At 36.4% G+C, this 22,096-nt stretch overlaps 2 protein-coding genes across 2 annotated transcripts; both read left to right on the forward strand.

The window, feature by feature from the left end:
• The first annotated feature begins 1,182 nt into the window (after positions 1 to 1,182).
• On the forward strand, positions 1,183 to 5,385 carry LOC140956867 (probable inactive receptor kinase At5g10020). The gene is made up of 4 exons (XM_073413773.1): positions 1,183 to 2,811; positions 2,983 to 3,891; positions 3,963 to 4,493; positions 4,600 to 5,385. The coding sequence occupies exons 1-4, from the start codon at positions 1,908 to 1,910 to the stop codon at positions 5,187 to 5,189; spliced, it is 2,934 nt and encodes a 977-aa protein (XP_073269874.1). The 5' UTR covers positions 1,183 to 1,907; the 3' UTR covers positions 5,190 to 5,385.
• Positions 5,386 to 9,394: 4,009 nt separating this feature from the next.
• LOC140957437 (NDR1/HIN1-like protein 13) lies at positions 9,395 to 10,415 on the forward strand. Its single transcript, XM_073414680.1, has one exon. It carries the CDS (start codon positions 9,486 to 9,488, stop codon positions 10,293 to 10,295), a length of 810 nt encoding a protein of 269 aa, XP_073270781.1. The 5' UTR covers positions 9,395 to 9,485; the 3' UTR covers positions 10,296 to 10,415.
• The last annotated feature ends 11,681 nt before the right edge of the window (positions 10,416 to 22,096 follow it).

Genomic DNA, 22,096 nt, shown 5'->3' on the forward strand with positions numbered 1-22,096 from the left:
GATGGTAAAAGATCTAATATCCCATGATCGTGAGTGGAAAGATGATGTAGTTATCTAAATATGAGTTTTGAGTTGTTTCTCATGAATTTATATGCTATTTGGAAAGATTTGTGCAGTATGAAACGTATTTCCAATCCCAGAAATAATAGGATTTCATTACATTGGACCGCAACATTTCTTGAAGAATTTAGGGAGGTTCGAAATATGTTTGTATCTCAGCGTTTTAATCGAAAAAGTGATAAAGTACAAAAGTGGTTCAAACCACCGGTACGAAAATTCATATTGGATGTAGATGCTTGATATCAAGATCATTTAGGACGGTTCATTGTGGGAGCAGTAGTTAGAGATCACCTCGATAGGATTTGTACTGCTTCCTTCGACTTGTGAAATTCGACATCCAGGCTTGGTTCTAGCCGTTGAAATTGTTGTCATTCTTCATGGATTATTGTTGTTAACACAATCTTCATATTAACTTTTTATATGAGGTTTTGTCTTCTTTGGGTTCTATTTTTTTTATTTATTTATGTATTTGAACTTCTGAAATTTGGAAGAGTCGTTAAAATTTGTGATGCAAGTAGATATGCGAACAATGTGGTGCATGGCCTTGCATAATTTGTTATGTCTAACCCCTCACCCGTGTTTTGAGGTGATAACTCTTATCTATCGTGAGTGATAAATATAGTTATTTTTTATTTATCTAATGTGTAATTTGATTTTTCTAAAAAAAAAGCCTTTAATATATTTGGACGGATCCTTATCCATTCACTGCCAACTAACCTCAGCTGTCATGAATCTTGGATGCACATAAAACAAACAAAGATGCCGAGACACACACAACACGCAATACACACACTGCAGTGTCGACAATCTCCACTTTACCAGCTGTTTCGATATATTTTCAAATTGAAACTTAAATATTAAAAAAATCTATATAAGAAACTTTTATTTGTAAAACTAGCACTCGAGAGTCAATATTGCTGCATTTGAAACTACCTGGAGAAAGGTCACGACTTTATTCGGCATAGTATCCATAATTTTTTTTTTCAATAATTTTCACTTTCCAAATATATTATTCATATGATTATGTCGTATTACTAATGATTCAAAAATATATTATTGTAAAATTTAAAAATATTTCTCACAATTTCCGTGTAACTCCACAGTGTACTGCTCAGTGCCCATCCACAGTGAATCACTTCCCTTTATTCTTCTGGCTGTATTTTTACAGTCAATTACTAAACCCACCAACCAAAATTCTACTCTTCTCAAAGTCTAGTGATTTGTTGTGCTGTTGACCATTTTCCCTTGATAACACGGCCCTGTCACTTTCAGTTTCTTGCCACCCGCGTAACATTTACTTTCCACTACACTGTGGTGTCTTTCTATCTAGGCGAGAGAAAGGCTGGATAGCCTTTATGGGATTCTTTTCAGTACCTTTTCTTTTTCTTGATTCTTGGGCAAGGAAAAGGTGGGCTTTTTACTATTCAATGTAAGAAATTCTGGGTTTGTTTTGTTTGCAGATTAGTATTAGTGCATTACTCTCATGCAGATTAAGAACTCTTTTTAGGCTATTTCTTGTTTTTGGGTTGATAAAAAGTTGGGTTTTTTGTGGGACTCTTGGTTGTTAAATGATTAGAGGTAATGATTGGAGTGTTTTAAATTCTGCTATATAATGTGCTCGGATTTGGAAGCAAGGTGAGGGAAAGCTTTCACTGTTCCACATTTATTGCTGACCTAGTTTTGTAGGAACTTGTTCCGCATTTGCATTTTGATTTTGCTCTCAACCTTTTACTTGTGATATTTTTGTGTTTGCGACATTCCTGCCTTTGGAATTCCTTCATTTTTTTCTCATAATAAACTTAGCCATTGTCTATATATTTATCATCCCACATTTCTTCTTGAAAAGAATGCAGTTCATTTGTTTTGTAGTACTGTTATTGGTAGAATTATCGGTTGGAGAATTGGAAATAGATTCATTATTGGAGGTCAAAAAGGGAATTCAGAGTGATCCTTCCGGGAAAGTTCTTGTTTCATGGGATCCCAAGTCTTTAGAATCTGATGGTTGCCCCAAGGATTGGTACGGCATTGTTTGCAGTAATGGCAGTGTGACCTCAATCACACTGAATGATTTAGGATTAGTCGGAGAACTCCAATTTTCTGCTATTTCTGGGCTCAAAAAACTTCAGAACTTAAGTATTTCCAATAACCAGTTGAGTGGCACTCTGACAAAAGAGATTGGCTTGCTTCAATCTCTGCAAAGTTTGGATCTTTCACGCAATTTGTTTACAGGTTCAGTCCCTACTCAATTTACAACCTTAAAAAACCTGGTACTTGCTAATGTTTCATTTAACAGCATGGGAGGAGAAATTCCATCTGGTTTTGCTAGTCTGGAGCTTCTAAAGTACTTGGACTTCCGCTGGAATGGTTTTGTAGGAGATGTAATGGCCCTTTTGGGACAACTAGATTCCGCGTTGCATGTTGATTTGAGTAGCAATATGTTTTCGGGAACTTTGGACTTAGGATTAGGAAATCCCGATTTTATTTCGTCTATTCAGTATCTGAATATTAGTCATAATAACTTGACTGGAGAACTCTTCCCTCACGATGGAATACCGTATTTTGACAGTCTGGAGGTGTTTGATGCCACTGATAATCATTTTGTCGGAAATGTTCCATCTTTTAGTTTTGTCGTATCTCTTAGAGTTCTTAAAATTAGAAACAACCAGTTATCAGGTTCAATGCCGCAAGGCCTTTTGCAAGAGAGCTCGATGATCTTGTCTGAATTAGATCTAAGCCACAATCATCTTGAAGGTACGTGTACCAGAGGCATTGCTGTAAACTTTTATATTATTCTTGCAGTTGTGTTGTTCAGAGGTGAACTTTGACCAGAAACTTTAGCTTTTACTGTTAGAAGACTGGTGTTTTAGTTTATTTTACTCTTGTCTCTGTGATGCTCTAGTTTTTATGTTTGCCTCTATTCAGGTCCAATCGGAAGTATAACTTCTGAGAATCTGAGGACACTAAATTTATCATATAACAGGCTTTCCGGCCCCTTACCTACACGAGTCGGTCACTGTGCAATACTAGATCTTAGTCACAATATGTTCTCAGGAGATTTGTCAAGAATTCAGAATTGGGGAAATTATATTGAAGTAATCGACTTGAGCTCAAACGAATTAACTGGATTCTTACCAAACCAAACATCTCAGTTCTTGAGGCTTGCATCAATAAAGATTTCCAACAACTCATTAGGCGGTGTTCTTCCACCTGTTCTTGGAACATATCCGGAGTTGGAAGTTATCGATTTTAGCGTAAATCAACTGAGTGGTTCCCTTCTTCCTACCCTTTTTAACTCCACAAAATTGACTGAAATTAACCTGTCTTTGAACAAATTTTCTGGCATGATACCCACCGATGCAACCAGCTCACAAAACTACAGCCTGATAGGTCTAAATCTTTCGTACAATGAACTTACGGGTTCATTGCCCCCTGAACTGGGTAGATTTCATCTCATGGAAAACCTTGACCTATCTAACAACGATCTTGAGGGTGGTATCCCTGATGATCTTCCTGACACGATGAAAGAATTTAACGTATCATACAATAATCTATCTGGGATTGTTCCTGGAAGGTTACAGAATTTCCCTTCTTCATCTTTTCATCCTGGAAATTACTTGCTGATACTCCCGAACGAGGCATCTTCAGCGAAAGGCGATGGCAATTTAAGCTTGAGGAGGCATGGTTCTCACATGAAATCTGCAACCCGAACGGCCATTATTGTTGGTGTGGTCGGTGGTGCATCCATTTTAGTGATACTGGTTTTAGTGATCTTCTGCAGAGTTCATCGAGAAAGAGTTAATACAACCTCCAAAGAAACTGGTGGTGAAAAAGGTGAGCATCTTAGAAAACATTGTCCTGATTCATCATCAATAGTCCAAGTCTGATTATGATTTTATGTTCAGTGGGTGCAGAATCTGGCCATCAGCACAGGGATGTCTCTTCAGCAGTTGACGAAAGGAAAGACCGCGACTTTCAAGAATCAACAAGAAAAACTGAAGTGGTACCCTGTCCTGTATCCATCACCCAGTCTGCTAACACATCACCTACAGTGCTTTGTCACCAACCTGAAAATTCAAATTCTCTAAAGGTTTGCTCACCAGGAAAACTGGCAGGAGATCTACATCTTTATGGTAACTCCATGAAATTTACTGCAGAAGAACTGTCAGCTGCGCCTGCAGAAGCGATTGGTATGAGTTGCCATGGAACGCTGTATAAGGCTGTGCTTGCTTCAGGTCACTTGCTGGCAGTAAAATTGCTAAAAGAAGGGATTGCGAAAGGGAGAAAGGAATTCGCAAGAGAGGCAAAGAAACTAGGAAATATTCGACACCCCAATTTAGTTTCTCTTCAAGGATTTTATTGGGGTCCCAAGGAGCATGAGAAATTGATCATAACTAAGTATATCGAGGCGCCATGTTTGGCACTCTATATTAATGGTAAATTGTGTAAATTTGTTTTCATAACACTATCAAGTGTTGGGGTCCTATATGCGTATTGTTTAAATTTGATATCTAAAAATATTGAAGCTTTAACAAATTTCAGGGACAGATCCAAGAACGCTTCCTCCTTTGTCGCTTGGGAAAAGGCTCAAAATCGCTATTGATATCGCTCGATGCCTCACTTATCTACACAACGAAAGTGCCATACCTCATGGAAATCTGAAATCAACCAATATCTTGATCGAAATTCTCACCACAAATACACTTTTAACGGATTACAGTCTCCACCGATTATTAACGTCAGTAGGTACGGCCGAGCAAGTGCTGAATGCAGGTGCTCTTGGCTACCGGCCACCTGAATTTGCTAACATGAACAAACCTTGCCCATCCCTCATGAGCGACGTTTATGCTTTTGGCATCATTTTGCTGGAACTTTTGACCGGAAGAAGATCTGCTGATATCATCCCAGGGAATCCTGAAGTTGTGGATTTGTCAGAATGGGTGAGGCTAATGGCTGAAGACAACCGTGAAAACGAATGCTTTGATGCGGAGATTTTGGGGACACAGGGCGTGGGAAGTGTCTCGAAGGGCCTAACTTCCATGCTTCAGATTGCTCTGAAGTGTATCCTTTCGGCAGCTGAACGGCCGGACATGAAAATGGTTTTTGAAGATCTTTCTTCTGTAGCTCTGTGATAGCCTCAATAAGATTTTGTTTGTAAATTTCTTGTTTACTTATTAGCTTGTTTGAAGTTTTCTTTATCATTCTTTCCTAGTTGTGTAGTTTGAAATTCATTTTTCATTTGCCGTTGTAAGAACAGAGCTTAAATCTTCATGTAATCATGTGTATGGTTTAACTGCCATTTCTTAACACTGCAGACATTGTGCATCATGCATCAGTTCACGTTAAATAAATAATACTATTAATTAGATCACCACTATATATGTGCACAATGTTTGATATAATAATTGTCTTTGTTTGATATAATAATCGAAACATAATATTTGAGTTATTGTACGATTTAAAAGATTTGAGTTGCATCTTTAACACCAGCTATAACATTTGATAAAACTGCAAGCGTTTGGTCCTACACATAATATCAAATAATATTGGATAATTGAATTGTTTTATGCATAACTTATTAATATTACTCACATATTAATCCATTTCAATTTTTTTCCTTTATTCGCTCATGTACAAAATAGTTTCCATAGACTGTAATCTCCTCCCAGTTAATAAATAGTAATACATAATGGCCACATAAATATGGTAAATTACTTGATGACTTTGAAAAAAATTTAATTGTTAGTTGCTATTTTTATATGCATTTTCCTTCATTAAATTCAATGATTCCCTTTCCCCATAGGTAACTTGAACCATTTCCCAATCCCTCCTCTTCTTTTATATTATATTATATAATTTTCCCCTTAAAATTAAAAAATATAATCGAACACTGATAATCAAAATATAAAAAATTAATAAATTCAAGGGATATTTTACCAATAAAACTAAAACATTATTTTGAATCTTACGAATATTTTTATTTTTACAAACTTTACATTTTGTCATTCTAAAATATACATTTTTATTGTACTAAATGTGAATTTGTGATTTACAGATTAGCAATTTCTCCTCTGTTTCAGAAAATACTTCTTATTTATTTAATACACTTTTTAATATTAATTAGAAATTATATTCTTAAACCTACTCAAAATAATAATAAAAAATAAGTAATTTAATTATATTCTGAAACTTTAAAGAGCTCAGGGCCAGCTCTTGAATTTTTTAAAGTATTTTATTTACATTTTAATAGGTTGGTATTGTTGTCTTGTTTGCATGACCCAAATAAAATAAATAATAATCCCTTACATGAGATGAGATGAGGACATCATCCCTAAATTTGAAAACCAAAAATATGTTTAAATTAGTAGTTATAAAAATATTAAAAATAGAAATAAATTAATTAACCTTTTTTAATTTAGATTAATGTCTCATTTCCACACCACTGTTCAACACACATTTTTCGGCCTGTTACTTCGAAAGTAAGTATCTGCTTCAGCTTAGCTCCAACCACTTGAATTTTCAATATTCTTTTCTTTATTTTTCATCAAACAAACATCTTCTTTTGAAAATCTTAACTATTCTTAGCATTATATTGAGAAATCTCATTATTATTATTCGAAGAACAAAGAAACTTGAGCGGACTAATTCTTGAGGTGACATATTATTTGATTAAACCACTAATCAGTAGACAGTTTTTAATATTAATTTTTTTTAAAAAAAAAACAATATCTCAAAATTTAGCATAGATTTTACGAACAAATCTAAGTTTTTTTTCAAAAAAAATCTTCAATTTCTGAATTTTTTTTTATTGAATTACACATGAATTCTTCCACTAGCATCTATTTTTTGTTTGTTTGCAAGTTAATTCTTTGAGCCTAACCTTGATTAAAAATTTAAACAAAAACTACAAGTGGGGTTTGGGGAGGAAAATGAAAAAAAATATATAATTATTTTTTTGGCCTTTAATCAATAAAATTTAAAAATTGAGAGGCTCCGTCACTGCCTAAATCAAACCTATATAATGAAAAGTTGAAATGTACGAATGTATCAAATTCAAAGGTATTGTTTTTTTTTTTTTGTTGTAAAACTTGATTTTTATTATTCCACCGTTACCAATGACCTTGAATAATGATATTTGCAAATAATACTTTTCTTTTTATGAGTTTAATGAAGCGGGTTTTTGTTATAATTGAGTATCGAATATGATCTATTGTCCCAAACTTGATATATTTATATCAAACGAACAGTAAGTCATCAAAAATAATATTATTTCTTTTAATCACCTTTGTTTGCTGCATCAATTAGCTTATTTCTTATTATTACTATTTAAGTTTTTTTTTTTAAAAAAGGAAATTTAAAATATAAACTAGATCGTTGGATTGCTTGCAAACTATCAGAAAATAATGTTGAAAAAATTACTATTTAGTTATTTAATTGATTGGTGACACTGCTTGAACATTCTTCGATCAATAGACAGATGCAACACTTTATTTCATTACATTTTCGTTTATAACATATTGTACCTTTAAAGTTTTATTCACTGGAAAATTTCTTATTTTAGTGTCCATGATCGGATATATATATATATATATATGTTTATAAATACGTAACTCGAACAACTCGATAAATTATTGAATATAATTTGAAAATGAGTGTGTCTATTATAAGACGGTCTCACGAAGCATTATTCTTTATACGAATCAATTTTTGTCTATATTTGCAATAAAAATAATAATTTTGGCATAAAAAGTAATACTTTGTAATATGTGATCTAAATAGAAGATCTGTCTCACAAAATTAATTAATGAGATTGTCTCACAATAATTTTTGTGTTTGAAAATATAACGTGAGATCGAGGTCTTTATCTGCAGCCAAATCTCATGGAAGTAATAAAAAATAAAAGAAACAACAAAAGTAACATCAGCATATATATATTTATTAAAAAAATTGAAATTATACTGTATTTTATGTGAAAGCGTAAATGAGCTTCATTTGACTTGGCAACCAATTCTCACCAATTTGAAAATTTCTACGTTGCGTTGCAGCTGGTTTCCTTATTATTATTTTTTTAACTTTAAAATTGTATGACCATATTTTCTACTATTAAATTATGATAGATTTAGTCGGATGTTTGAATTGATGGACTATACGAGCATTTTGATTAATGATCATGCGTTCGATTTTCAGTATTAACATATTTTTGGAAGAGCATGTCATATTGAGCTCAATCAGTGTAGTTTACCTGACTAGTATGAGATGTATGCTACTATGTTAGTTCACGGGTTTAAAGGTGCATCGAAAATTAATGTTAAAAATCAATTAAAATGTATAAATTAATATGCGTTCGATTCTCTATACCAACATCTTTTTGGACGGATTTCTAACTTGACCATTGTTAATCTTTATCCGTGAGACATATCAATACAATTCATATCGAAAATTAATAATTTTGACAAAAAAATTAATATTTTTTCATGAGTCGGATCGAGTTAGAAATCGGTCTCACAAAAATTTCAGGTGAGCCAGTTTAGTAAGAGTTTTTATATTTTATTTTATATTTTGTTTACACTTTTTCATCAACTAATTTCTACATGATAGGAGAGAGAATTTTTCAATTTGTTTATCAATAATTATAAATGTAAATAAATCATAAAAATCATCTAATTATTTGAGAAATAGAAACATATTATAGACAATAAACATTTAATTTATATTATATTATCTTACTATATTATTATAGTATAAGTCCTTTAATTAACCGTTTTTAAATCGTTTTTCAATGAATTGGTAAAATTTGATATGAGTTTAGGATTATATTCTAATTGAATTCCCAACAAAATCAAAATTACTAAACAAATTAATCATTTTATATGACCTTCTATTTTTTAGTCATTAGACGTTTATTTATTTATCAAAATATTACTCACTTTATGCCCTTTGTGTATTTTATTTATGAAAATGGCATTCGATATTTAATAGATCTCTTGTGATACGGTCTCACGAATATTTATCTGTGAGACGGATACCGATATTCACAATAAAAAGTAATATTCTTAGCATAAAAAGTAAGACTTTTTCATGGATGACTCAAATAAGAGATATGTCTAACAAAATACGATCCGTTAGACCGTCTCACACGAGTTTTTGTTTTCGATTTTATAAAATAATAAAATTGATGTATCGATTGCGGGTACCCGAAATAATACTAGTGATAAACACACAAACGCGGGTACTATACGAGTATTTATCTGTATTGTCTGTGATATTATGAATTACGTAACAGACTGTATTTTACGCGCACGAGTTTAATAACGCAGTTCCCTTGAAATTAATTCACACAAGCTGTAACCTTCAGTATATCTACATATTCAGCCTCAATTTTCTCTTTCTCGTACAAAAAGGCTTCCATTTCTTGATTTTGATTTAGAATGGCTGATCAGCGTGTTCATCCAACCACCTCCGATCCTCCGCCGTCGTCTTCATCGCCCGATACTTCATCCAAACAATCCGATGAGCACCCAAACCATCCGCCGGCGAAACCGGTCACCCTCCCACCTGCAACTTACGTATTCCAGCTCCCCAGGGAACAAATCTTCCGATACCCGCCGCCGGAGAATGCCAAAAAATTTGAAGTCCTCACCCGGCGCAAAAGCCGCAGTAGCTGCTGTCGCCGTTGCTGCTGCTTCACTTTCTGCCTACTCTTCTTCCTGGTCATAGCATCAGCTGTCTCAGCCGGAGTGCTCTACCTCGTTTTTCGATTCAAATCTCCTAAATACAAGGTGGCGAACATCGCCATAGAGGGAATGGACCTGACGTCATCCTATCCCATTTCTCCGGGATTCAACGTCACTATCAGTGCGGAGAACCCCAACGGGAAGGTGGGGATTTATTACTTGAAGGATAGCGCCGTTAACGTTTTCTTTAACGACGTGAAGTTCAGCGACGGCGTTTTGCCAGTTTTTTATCAGCCGAAGAAGAATACTACGACGATCCATATAAATCTGACCGGATCCAATGTCGTTGTGGGCGGCGCCGTCAGAACTGCGTTGAGCAACGAGCAGAGTCAAGGAACGGTGCCGTTTGTAGTAAGATTGAAAGCGCCAGTGAAGCTGAAGGTGGGGTCGGCCAAGACATGGAAATTTACCGTTAAGGTGAAATGCGACATAGTGACAAATACATTAGATGAGAAGGCTAAGATCGTCTCTACAAAATGCGACTATAGTGTGAGATTGTGGTAGATTATTTGCTTACAATGAACATACTTTTGTTGTGTGGATAATTTTGGTGGTATACTCCATATACATTGTTCATGTGATATGTGATTTGAATAACATACAATGAAATACTATTTGGTTGGATTTTGTTCCATAAATGGCATCATGGGTGGTTGGATTAATATTAAAAATATTATTCAAACAATTACAATCTTAAAAAAAAAATTATTCCTAGAGCTTGAAAATACGTAAATATAAACTAGTCATGATCACTCACCCAGTACTAGTCGTGATTTTCCAAGACAAGCTCAAATTCGATATCTCGAAAAGCTCGTGTATCGACTTNCGAATCAACCTAGTTAGCTGACACACATAAAGTCCTGGACATATCTTGAGCTCTTTCATTTGAAATCCAATCCCATTACCGGGAAGCTACCCTTGTTTTATATCCCCCCCTCATAATGTACAAATAACTCAACAAGCCAACCATTTTATATCTACGCATTATTTCTTATTTATTTTTGCAGCCTTCCCAAAATCTGTAGGTCTAAAATTCAAACGAAATCTCCTGTTGGAACTTCAAATGTTCATGATTATTCTTGGCTTCCTGAATGGCCTTCTGGAGTTCAGCAAACTTCTTCACTGAACACTCTGCAAAGCTGTTCAAACTGCCAAGAAAACCCACCAACCTTGTACAAAATCGATCAAACACAGCCACATGATCACCATCAGGTCGATCCGACAAGGATGTTTTGTAAGAGTGATTCACACTGTTCACACTACTCTTTTCTTGATGGGGCAAGAAGTGAGCAACTTCTGCTTCTAAATCTTTGATCGAATCAATAACCACTTTACAAAGTAATTCATTGATCATCCCCAACCAAGCGCTGCATATCATGTATCTGGGTGGGGGCGCAATTTCTTATGGGTGGATTCTTTTGTTCCTCTTGGAAGTGTTCTGTGGAAGCAACAACATTTTAAGAGTCACTTATCTATTGCTTCGATGTATATCTTTTGTGCGCCTAACCATGCCTAACCATTTCGTGAAGCTTGATAATAGAGAATTCAATTCATCTTCCAGATTAATTGTCATCTGTCTTTGTGAATCGGAGTGAACAGTGGGCATTGTGCTTCCAGGGCGGGCGCTGCAATATCGTTGTGATGTGAAATTGAAGATTGTGACATTCCAGCTTCGTTTCCCACATTCTAATCAGTCTGTCATCGGTAACAAGAACAATTAGTAATGGGAGTCTTGAATGCTTTATATATATTATGCCAAAAATTATAACATTTGGGAGCGGGAGCTTCCTCACTCAAATATTTTAAATTGGAAAATAGTTTAGCCTCATGAGTTGAACCTTATGCTATATAGATAACCACAAGGTAGCAATAGTTGTTGCATCCCAATGATTAATCAGATAGTGCCCTCTGTAGGGGTCAGCACCACGGAAACAGATAACTAGTTGGGTGACTAAAGGTGTTGTATTGAATTTATATGTGATTCAGAATAGAACTGAAAATGATGGGGAGGCGCCATACTTTATATTTGGAGACAATGACACTTTAAACTTTGCATATTGTTTTACCCAAGGGGGAGGAGGAACGAGTTTCACTATTTTAAAAGTTATTGTGTATAATTATCAATGAAAATATTAACAAATGCTCACCCGTCGATTAACTCCTCGAGTTGGGGCTGAAGCTCCTCGTCTCTAATTTCTTCGATTTTCTTTGAGATAGAGTTAATTCTAAAAGAAATATTTTATTCCTAATCAATTAGTATTTTATTTTATTTTGCATTTCTAGATTAATTTGAATTAACTTGATTATTAAATAAGATTTGTTTTCCTAGATATAGATAATCTTATTCTTGGGAATTATTCAATATAATTTGGGAACTCATCTATAAGATGATATACTAGCTTTGAAAAGATTTTTATTCCTATTAAACTCTTGTTTTCTTGTGTGTAGGATTTGAGTATCTATGGTAAGATATTTAGGGCTAAGAGGGAGATCTATATAAAGAGATATGTAGAGAAGAATTGGTGTGCGTGTACTGGGAGAGATTTGCTACTGTCGCTGAAGCTTTTTGAACCTGCACAAATTCAATGTTGAAGATTCACATGAAGAGTTTGTGTAGTTGACTCACATAATCACCGTATTGCTGATTGGTGTTGCTAACACTCAAGAACAATACTGACGCAGAGTGTTGATCGAAGAGTGGTTTCGTTTGTTTTAAGCAATATGTTCTGATTTTATGTATCTAGTGTTTATTATTGGTTTGTTTTGATGCATTTTAATTCCTTGGAGTGTCAAGGAATTTAGTTTTGTTATGCATCACTAGTATTAGTTTGTGTAAACGTTTTACATATTTGTCTAGTGAAGTTTTTGCCATGAGGCATCGCACAAGTATTCGTACTTTTGCATGATTTAAATCTGGGGTTTATTTATTAATGTTTACGAGTGTTAAAAATTAATTTCTGCTGCATGTTGTGCGATCGTGTTGAAAACATTAGAATACAACACTAAATTCTGATATACACAATATATTTATTTCATGTACGTTTATGCAACTGTCCCTTTCAAGTGGTATCAGAGCTAACGCTTGATACACTAAGTGATTGATTCTGGCCTTTTGTTGCTTTTACAGGAATTATATTAATAGCTTGATGGATCCATTGAATTCTAGTGATGCTTTCAGACCACCAGTTTTGGATGGATCGAATTATGCGTTTTGGAAGGTCAAGATGAGGATGTTCATAAAATCCATCGAAGAAAGAGCTTGACAATGGGTACTAGATGGTCGGTCTCCACAGAGAACAGTTGATGATGATGGTGACAGCCGAGTCAAGCCTGAGAATGCTTGGACAAATGATGAAGTTCAGACCTCAAACTTCAACTCTAAGGCACTCAAGTCTCAATGTCATCTTTACTTCGGTTAATGTAAAACATGTTTAGTCTCATCACGAACTGCATATCTGCTAAAGAAGCATGGGACGTTCTCCAAAAGCACTGCGAAGGATCTGAAAGTGTTCGCAGAACCAAACTAAGAATGCTAACCTCAAAATTCGAGAGTCTGAGAATGAAGGACAATGAGTCGATTGTTGAATATGATCGGAGACTCCGAGATATTGCCAATGAAGCTTTTAGCCTTGGCGATCCCATGTCTAATGAAATACTTGTCAGTAAGGTACTAAGCTCTCTTCCTGAGCGCTTCAACATTAAGATTTGTGCCATTGACGAATCAAAGGACATCTCTACTTTAAATCTGGAAGATCTAATGAGCTCTCTCAAAACTTTTGAGATGAACCTGGATATTCAGAAGCGAGATAAAGGAAAAACTGTTGCATTACAAGCCACTGATGACTCCGTGAATAATCTAATTCAAGAAGCAAATGAATCTGATCTCCGTGAGGAGTCAATCTCCTTGATTACCAAGAAGTTCGGCGATTACTTAAAGAGAATGAGAGATAAGAAGAAAAGCGTGTCAACACCGAATCCCTCTTTTGTCCCTTTTGAGAGGAATAAGGTGTCAACCCCTACTCGAGGGAATTTTAAGCCAAGTGATGAAGTGATGACTCGATCAGAAACTAAAAGAATGGATTTCGTATAATGCAGGGAGTGTTCCGGATATGGGCATTATGAAAATGAGTGTGCTAATCGGCTTCGCAAAAATATAAGCATGGCAGTGTCCTTGAGTGATGAAGAACTTGAATCTAGTAAAGGAGAAGGGTTTACCTCTATATCTGCCATTTCGAAGAGCACACACCAACTGCAAGTCAATCCACTTGGTGTTGCCACTGGTGTTGCAACACCAGACCGCAACACCGCTTCAATAGTATTGTGTCTGAATGCAAAATCTCTTGGAAACCACGAACTTGACGATCACTAGAGATCTGAACAAGAAGAGCTTACTATGGAGACTGTCCAGATGATGTACGAGGAACTTTATGATGATTGGCTCAAAATGAATGAGACAAACTCCATGCTTTCAAAAGAAAACACTGAGTTAAAGAGCAATTTGTCTCGTCTTAAAGTGTTGTTGAGTAGGAAGGACGTCGAATTATGCAAAGTCAAGGATGATCTTGAGAAGGCTTCAAAGACTCTTGCTAAATTCAACTCAAGTTAATCAAAACTTGACACAATGCTGACTATGGGAAAGGACGGCAGAACTGGCCTTGGATATGTTGAAAGTATATATGAACATGGTGAAACGTCCCACTCTGGACCAAAATCTACAGTGTTTGTAAAGGGAAGTGAAGATTGGCCTGTCCCCTTAACTAGAAACTCTCCTATAGAAACTCGGTCAGTCTCAAAGGCGGCCTCTGAACAAAAGTCGAAACAAACCAGTTATTCCTCCTCACCTTCAAAATTTCACTCCTCAGTGAAGATGTCACAATTCAAGAAGCCGGTGAAACCTAAACCAAGAAAGCGACATTTTATCTGTCACTACTGCCACAAGTCTGGACATATCAGACCCTTCTGCTACAAACTCAAAAAGGACTACTTGAATTGGCAATCAAATCGGGTGTTACACAAGGTGTTGCACAACACCAAGGACAACACCGCAGTCAAGAAACCTCCCACAAGAAAAATATGGGTACCCAAAACTGTTATTCATTGCAATGTCATTTATACTTCTTTGAAAACTAACATCGCAGGTGCATGGTACTTTGACAGCAGGTGCTCACGTCACATGACCGGATTTAAAGAACACCTCACAGATTATGTTGAAGTAAAAAGTGGGGGTGTAACTTATGGTGGTGGTGTCAAAGGAAGAATTGTAGGCAAAGGAACCCTGAATGTTGATGGGCTTCTTGAACTTCACAATATTTTACATGTTGAAGGACTTAACTCAAACCTAATAAGCATAAGTCAACTTTGTGATGATTATTTACATATTAGATTCAATAAAAATAATTGTGAAGTTTACAATAATGCCAATATGTGTATTATGTCAGGTGCTCGATCTGCTGACAATGCTACAAATTGAGAGAAGGTGATGACTGTCGAAGTGCCAAGTAAGTGATCTAGATATCTGGCATAAAAAAATTGGGTCATGTGAGCTTCAAGACTTTGAAGAATCTGTGTAAGTTTGATGTTGTGAGAGGTATGCCTAATTTAAGTTCAGGTAATACCTATGTCTGTGGTCCTTGTCAGAGAGGTAAACAAACCCGTGTTGTACATCCGGTGTTGCAACACTTCGGGACAACACGATGTCTTGAACTTTTGCACATGGATCTAATGGGTCCAATGGATGTTGAGAGCTTGGGTGGTAAGAAATACTCTTTCGAATGTGTTGATAACTTCTCACATTTCACTTGGGTAAGTTTTATTAGAGAAAAATCCAACACTTTTGATGTCTTTAAAAATTTGCATGCTAGAATAACTAATTTGCATGATGTAAGGGTGATTAAAATAAGGACTGATCATGGTAAGGAGTTTGAAAATTCACAGTTTACTTCATTGTACGACAAGAAAGGAATCACTCATGAATTTTCAACTCCTAAAACTCTTCAACAAAATGGAATAGCCGAAGGAAGAATCGAACCCTTCAAGAAATGGCTCGGGTCATGCTAAGTTCAAAAAGTGTGTCAAAACGTTTTTGGGCAGAAGCTTTGAATACAACTCGTCACATTTCCAACCGTATATTTCTAAGAAATGGATCCACCATGACCTCCTATGAAATTATTATGGGGAGGAAACCAAACCTCCAATACTTTCATATCTTCGGTTGTGTTTGCTACATGTTAAACGATCGAGACCATCTTGCAAAATTCGACTCTAAAAGTGATAAGTGCCTATTTTTCGGATATTCAATGAATAGCGAGATTATTGTGTGTTTAACTTGAGAACCAGGACAACTATTGAATCTATTAACGTTGTGTTTGATTATTTTGTAGATCTAACAGGAAAAACCAAGGAGGATAATACTGAAGGACTGCTAGACGCAAGTGACCCACTGACCAGAACCGGTGTTGAGACTGGTGTTGAGACCAGTGAAGCAACACCCATCACAACACCAACAGAAACAGTGGAGAATGAAGAAGACAGTGATGATGGGGTTAACTCTGAAGGGAAGGATATTCCAAGCAAGATTCAGAAGAACCATCCATCATCACATATCATTGGTGAGGTGCATGATGAAGTTCGAACAAGAAGGAAAGAAAAAGTTGACTACCGCAAAATGATTGGATTGGTTTGTATGAGTTCTACATTTTCTCAGGTAAGTCACTCGTGTTTTGTATCACAAATTGAACCCAAAAATATTAATGATGCTTTAAAAGATGAATTCTGGGTCAATGCAATGCATGAAGAACTTGAACAATTTGTGCGCAATGATGTATGAGATTTAGTGCCTAGACCCGTAGATACCAATGTTATTGGAACAAAATGGATTTTCAAGAATAAAACAGATGAATCTGGTAACATTGTTCGGAACAAATCTCGGTTGGTAGCTCAAGGGTATACGCAGGTTGAAGGGCTGGATTTTGATGAAATCTTCGCTCCTGTAGCCCGAATTGAGTCAGTCCGACTTTTGCTTGCCATAGCATGTCACATGCACATAAAATTGTATCAAATGGATGTAAAACAGTGCATTCTTGAATGAAATTTTGAATGAGGAAGCATATGTTAGTCAGCCTAAAGGATTTGAAGATCCTCACCACATGGATCATGTCTACAAACTGAAAAAGGCTCTATATGGACTGAAACAAGCTACACGAGCATGGTACGATAGGTTGGCTAATTACTTGATTAACTTGGGCTTCAAACGAGGCGAGGTTGATAAAACCCTCTTTATTCAAAAATTGAAGTATGATATTCTGATTTGTCAAGTTTATGTAGATGACATTATCTTTGGTGCTTCATCGCAAAAGCTTGTTGATAAATTTGTTGAATGCATGTCATCACAATTTTAAATGAGTATGGTAGGAGAGTTGAATTTCTTCCTTGGATTGAAAGTTAAACAATTGCATGATAGTATATTTCTGTGTCAATCCAAGTATTCTAAGAATCTGGTTAAAAAGTTCTCAAATGATAGTTCTAAGCATATGAAAACTCCCATGGGGTCACGTGAAAAACTGTCTAAAGATGATGTTGCCGACGATGTTGACAACACCATGTACCGCAACATCATCGGTAGTCTTTTGTACTTAACTGCTACTCGCCCCGATATCATGTTCAGTGTGTGTTTGTGTGCTAGGTACCAATTAAATCCAAAAATATCACATCTAAAAGCTGTGAAACGTATACTTAGATACATTGCAGGTACACTAGAATTAGGATTGTGGTACACACAAAAAACAAAAACAAATTTGGTAGGTTTTTCTGATGCAGACTGGGCCGGAGACCTAGACGATAGGAAGAGCACATCGGATGGATGTTTCTACCTAGGGAATAACCTTGTGTCTTTGTACAGTAAGAAACAAAATTTTGTGTCCTTGTCCATAGCTGAGTCTGAGTATGTAACTGCTGCTAGTTGATGCTCACAACTTGTTTAGATGAATCGAATGATTGAGGATTATGGGTTTCACAGTGACATCATGATGGTATATTGTGACAACTCCAGTACTATAGACATTTTTAAGAATCCTGTTCAACACTCTCGAACAAAACACATAGATATAAGAAATCACTTTATTTGAGATTTGGTTGAAAAAGACATAATTCGACTGGAATTTGTTAGGACTGAAAACCAGCTAGGTGATATATTCACGAAATCTTTAGACTTTGAGAGATTTTTCAATTTTCGAAAATCTCTCAGCATGTGCGTACAATGATCACACACACATGTTGTCATTGGTGTTGCCAACATCGGTGACAACACCATTTTTGCATGTCTATTTTTAGGATACTAGGCATATTGTATAATCATAACCATCCTATTTAATTGTGGAAAGTCTGAACAGTGAAGGCAACTTCCGAAAGGTACTCTCTGAGTGTTCATACTTCCAATCAAATATTGAAGAAGAAATTATGCTCAATCCAAGACATCGAGTAGTTGAGGATATTCATAGAAATCGTGATCTTGTCTAATATGAAAAAGTGACTTTAAAAATGTGAGCAAAAAGAGAAAAACAGAAAAGAGGTAAATAAAAAAAAATTAGAAGAAAATGGAAAAAGCTACCTAGGGGAGTCCATTGAAGACCGTTCTTCTAGTATGAGAGCTACCATTTCTGAATCAAAAGAAAATTTTATGGAAGTTTGACTAAAACTCAGCGGTGTTGTCAGGAGGTGTTGCCAACACCACGTTCAGACACAAAACAATTTATACATTGGCTGATATTTCGATAATTCATCATATTGAAGGCATATTTTAGGATATTCATATTGATTTTTGTGTCGTGAATTCATCATGTGCAGTGACCTATCAATATCTAAGATATAACAGTTGATGGAAACTTGTTTACCCATTTTTTGAAGGTAAATGACTACTTATGTCTGTGGGTTATAATCGACGTGGGTTTTCATAGGATAATTCTCTGAAAATGTTGTAACACAGGATTGAATCAATATGACCGTTTAACTTAGGGGTAAAATTGTGATTGAAGGTTCTGTTAATTTTCAGAAATGTTACCGTTGGAGACAAGGGAGTTTGTTACGGGACTGCGACGATTACGTTTTCTTTTTACCGTTACATTATCTATTTAGGTTGAAAGCATTTTTTTTCCTGAAATTACTTTATCATTCCACACCTTACTCTCAAATCCTTCACGAAATTGAACCCTCTGTGCAAAATTTCTTCACAGTTTTTTTAAATGTTCGAGAGATACAAATGGCTGAGAATCGTTTTGATCCCATGGATATCCGCTGTGAAATGGCTGCGAGTCGTGGTGTTCCTCCTTCTGCAACAACACCACCAATAGTGAACCCTATCGAGAATCCATTAAAGTTGGTGGTTGCTGCTCCAGAGCCTATTCCACTGGAGGAAATTGCTCCCGGTGAGCCAGGAAATCCTCATGACATTGAAAATCCTCCATACTTTGAGGCTTATCGACGAGCATTTCCTCCTCGACCTCGAACTATACTGCGACGATCCAAGAGACAAGCTGGGTATGACCCAAACTTTGAACCTGCGAAGAATCCCCGCACTGGTTCGTTCGTTCTGGACCCTGACTTCTCTTCTGGGGATGACTCAGATGATGAAAATTTCGAATTGGTAGCAAGACCGTGCCCCTCTGTTGCTGCTAAACCTACTACTGGTTCCTCCTCCACAACAACACCAACAGTAGTGACTGAACCACAGGAAGCTCCGGGTGAGCCCAACTTTTCTTCGGAAGATGAGGAATCTTTGGTTGAGTTTCTCAATCGCATAAAAGAAGAAAAGGCTGCAAAGCAAACTCTTACTGATGATAAAGATTCCGATATTGAGCCTGATGAAAAACCGGCTCAAGAATTTGAGGAAAATCGTTCTGCTCCCGTCTCAAGTCCCTAATCCGCCTCGGATTTTGAGAATGAGGAAGATATTGATGGAGAATCTCCTGATGCTAACTCCGGCTCAGCCGATGATGATTCAGATACTGCTGGTGTTGGCAGTGGTGTTGACCACACCATGGACAACACCCCTGATGATGACTATGATCTTGACTCTGCCTTTTCAAATGCATTCTATACTGAGGATGCTGTGGGCCGATGGCTTCTCTATGCGCATCAAGAATTTGTGGAGGAGCGGAACGTGGACGTCGAGGCCTATGAGAGACACAACTTAATCACGTTCCTCCAAAATTGAAGATTGCTCGCTACTGTGAGCTCGAGCCTGCCCTATTCAAATAGGCCAGTGCGAGAATTCAATAGCAATCTCACTGCTGCAGTCAGAAATGAAAATTCAGTACGCTTTGGTCGAGTATTTCTGCGTGATGCTATTTATCAGTTCTCCCCTGCTGTCATCAATGAACACTACAGCACACCGAGTGTTACTGAGGACAGCCCCCCGGTTGACATTGATGAAGTCACTACCGTGCTGGCTGGAGGTGTCATCACTGAGTTCCCTGTTCGCCCACATCGCCTAGCTGCTGCAAATTTGACGTCCTTCTATTCTGTTTTGCACAAAACATCAATCCGAAATTGGACACCCTCCACGAACACCACAATGGTCACTAGGCCGTAGGCCCTTATTTTGTTTGATATTGGTACAAGTCGTCCTTTTGATTTTGGCAAGCTGGTGTTTCAGATAGCCCTTCAATTTGCTGAAGAGGGCTCAAGTCTACCCGACTCCCATTCCCCTCTCTAATATATGGGCTCCTCGAGTCTCAGGGGTTTGCCAAGGAGGACGATGAACAACTGATAAGCATCGGGGAGACACTGAAAATTGCCCCAGCTTATTTTAAGGGAAATCGGAAACTGGACATTCCCTGGTCTGCTACTGGTGTTGCCCCAGATGTTGGCAACACTACCTCCTCATCCTTCTCCATTCCCGAAGGATTTATTTTACTGACTACTGCCGAGATCCATGCCCAAATTGAGTGTGGGCTTCAGCAAATTAAACAGGCAAAGGATTTCATCGCTCATTACGAAAATCAGATTGCTGACTATCACCTACTTCTCAAAGTCGACGTGCATTCTGCTAAAAAAAAAGGGAGATGAGCCGCCAAAAATGGGAGATGATGGTACTGGTACCTCAACTGGAGATGCTAAAGGAGATGATACTGATGACCCAGTTGACTAGGCCCCTGTGTTTTCTCACTTGTGTTTTTTGTTTTGTTTTTTTTTTAGTGTCTCCTGTGGTCTTGTTGCTGTTTAGTTCATGTGCTTTTATATTTTTGCTGATTCAAATGATGAAGTAATGAACTCCTATTTCCTTTGTCTTCATTTGACTTGACGTAATGTCTGGTGTTGCGGGATAGTGTTGACAACATTGTTCACAGCACCAATAAACTAACATGTTCCATTCAGGGAGATGCACATTAAAACTCAGGGGGAGCTAAACTGACTACAAGAGCGTCGGTCATCATTTTTGGAAGTTTTGTCCAGAAATGCAAAAAGAGAGAGATTGAAAGGAATATTTTATTCCTAATCAATTAGTATTTTATTTAATTTTGCATTTCTAGATTAATTTGAATTAACTTGATTATTAAATAAGATTTGTTTTCCTAGATATATATAATCTTATTCTTGAGAATTATTCAATATAATTTGGGAACTTATCTATAAGGTGATATACCAGCTTTGAATAGATTTTTATTCCTATTAAACTCTTGTTTTCCTTGTGTGTAGGATTTGAGTATCTATGAAAAGATATTTAACGCTAAGAGGGAGATCTATATAAAGAGATATGTAGAGAATAATTGGTGTGCGCGTACTGGGAGAGATTTGCTACTGCCGCGCGAAGCTTTGTTGAACCCGCACAAATTCAGTGTTGAAGATTCGCATGAAGAGTTTGTGTCGTTGACTCACATAATCACCGTATTGCTGATTGGTGTTGCCAACACTCAAGAACAAACTGACGCAGAGTGTTGATCGAAGAGTGGTTTCGTTTGTTTTAAGCAATATGTTCAGATTTTATGCATCTAGTGTTTAGTATTTGTTTGTTTTGATGCATTTTAATTCCTTAGAGTGTCAAGGAATTTAGTTTTGTTATGCATCACTAGTATTGGTTTGTGTAAACGTTTTACATATTTGTCTAGTGAAGTTTTTGCCATGAGGCATCGCACAAGTATTCGTACTTGTGCATGATTTAAATCTGGGGTTTATTTATTAATATTTACGAGTGTGTTAAAAATTAATTTCTGCTGCATATTGTGCTCTACTGTTGACAACATCACAGCACAACACTAAATTCTGATACACACAATATATTTATTTCCTGTACGTTTATGCAACTGTCCCTT

The sequence above is a fragment of the Primulina huaijiensis genome, chromosome 14 (assembly GCF_012295235.1).
Source record: "Primulina huaijiensis isolate GDHJ02 chromosome 14, ASM1229523v2, whole genome shotgun sequence".
Lineage (NCBI taxonomy): Eukaryota > Viridiplantae > Streptophyta > Magnoliopsida > Lamiales > Gesneriaceae > Primulina > Primulina huaijiensis.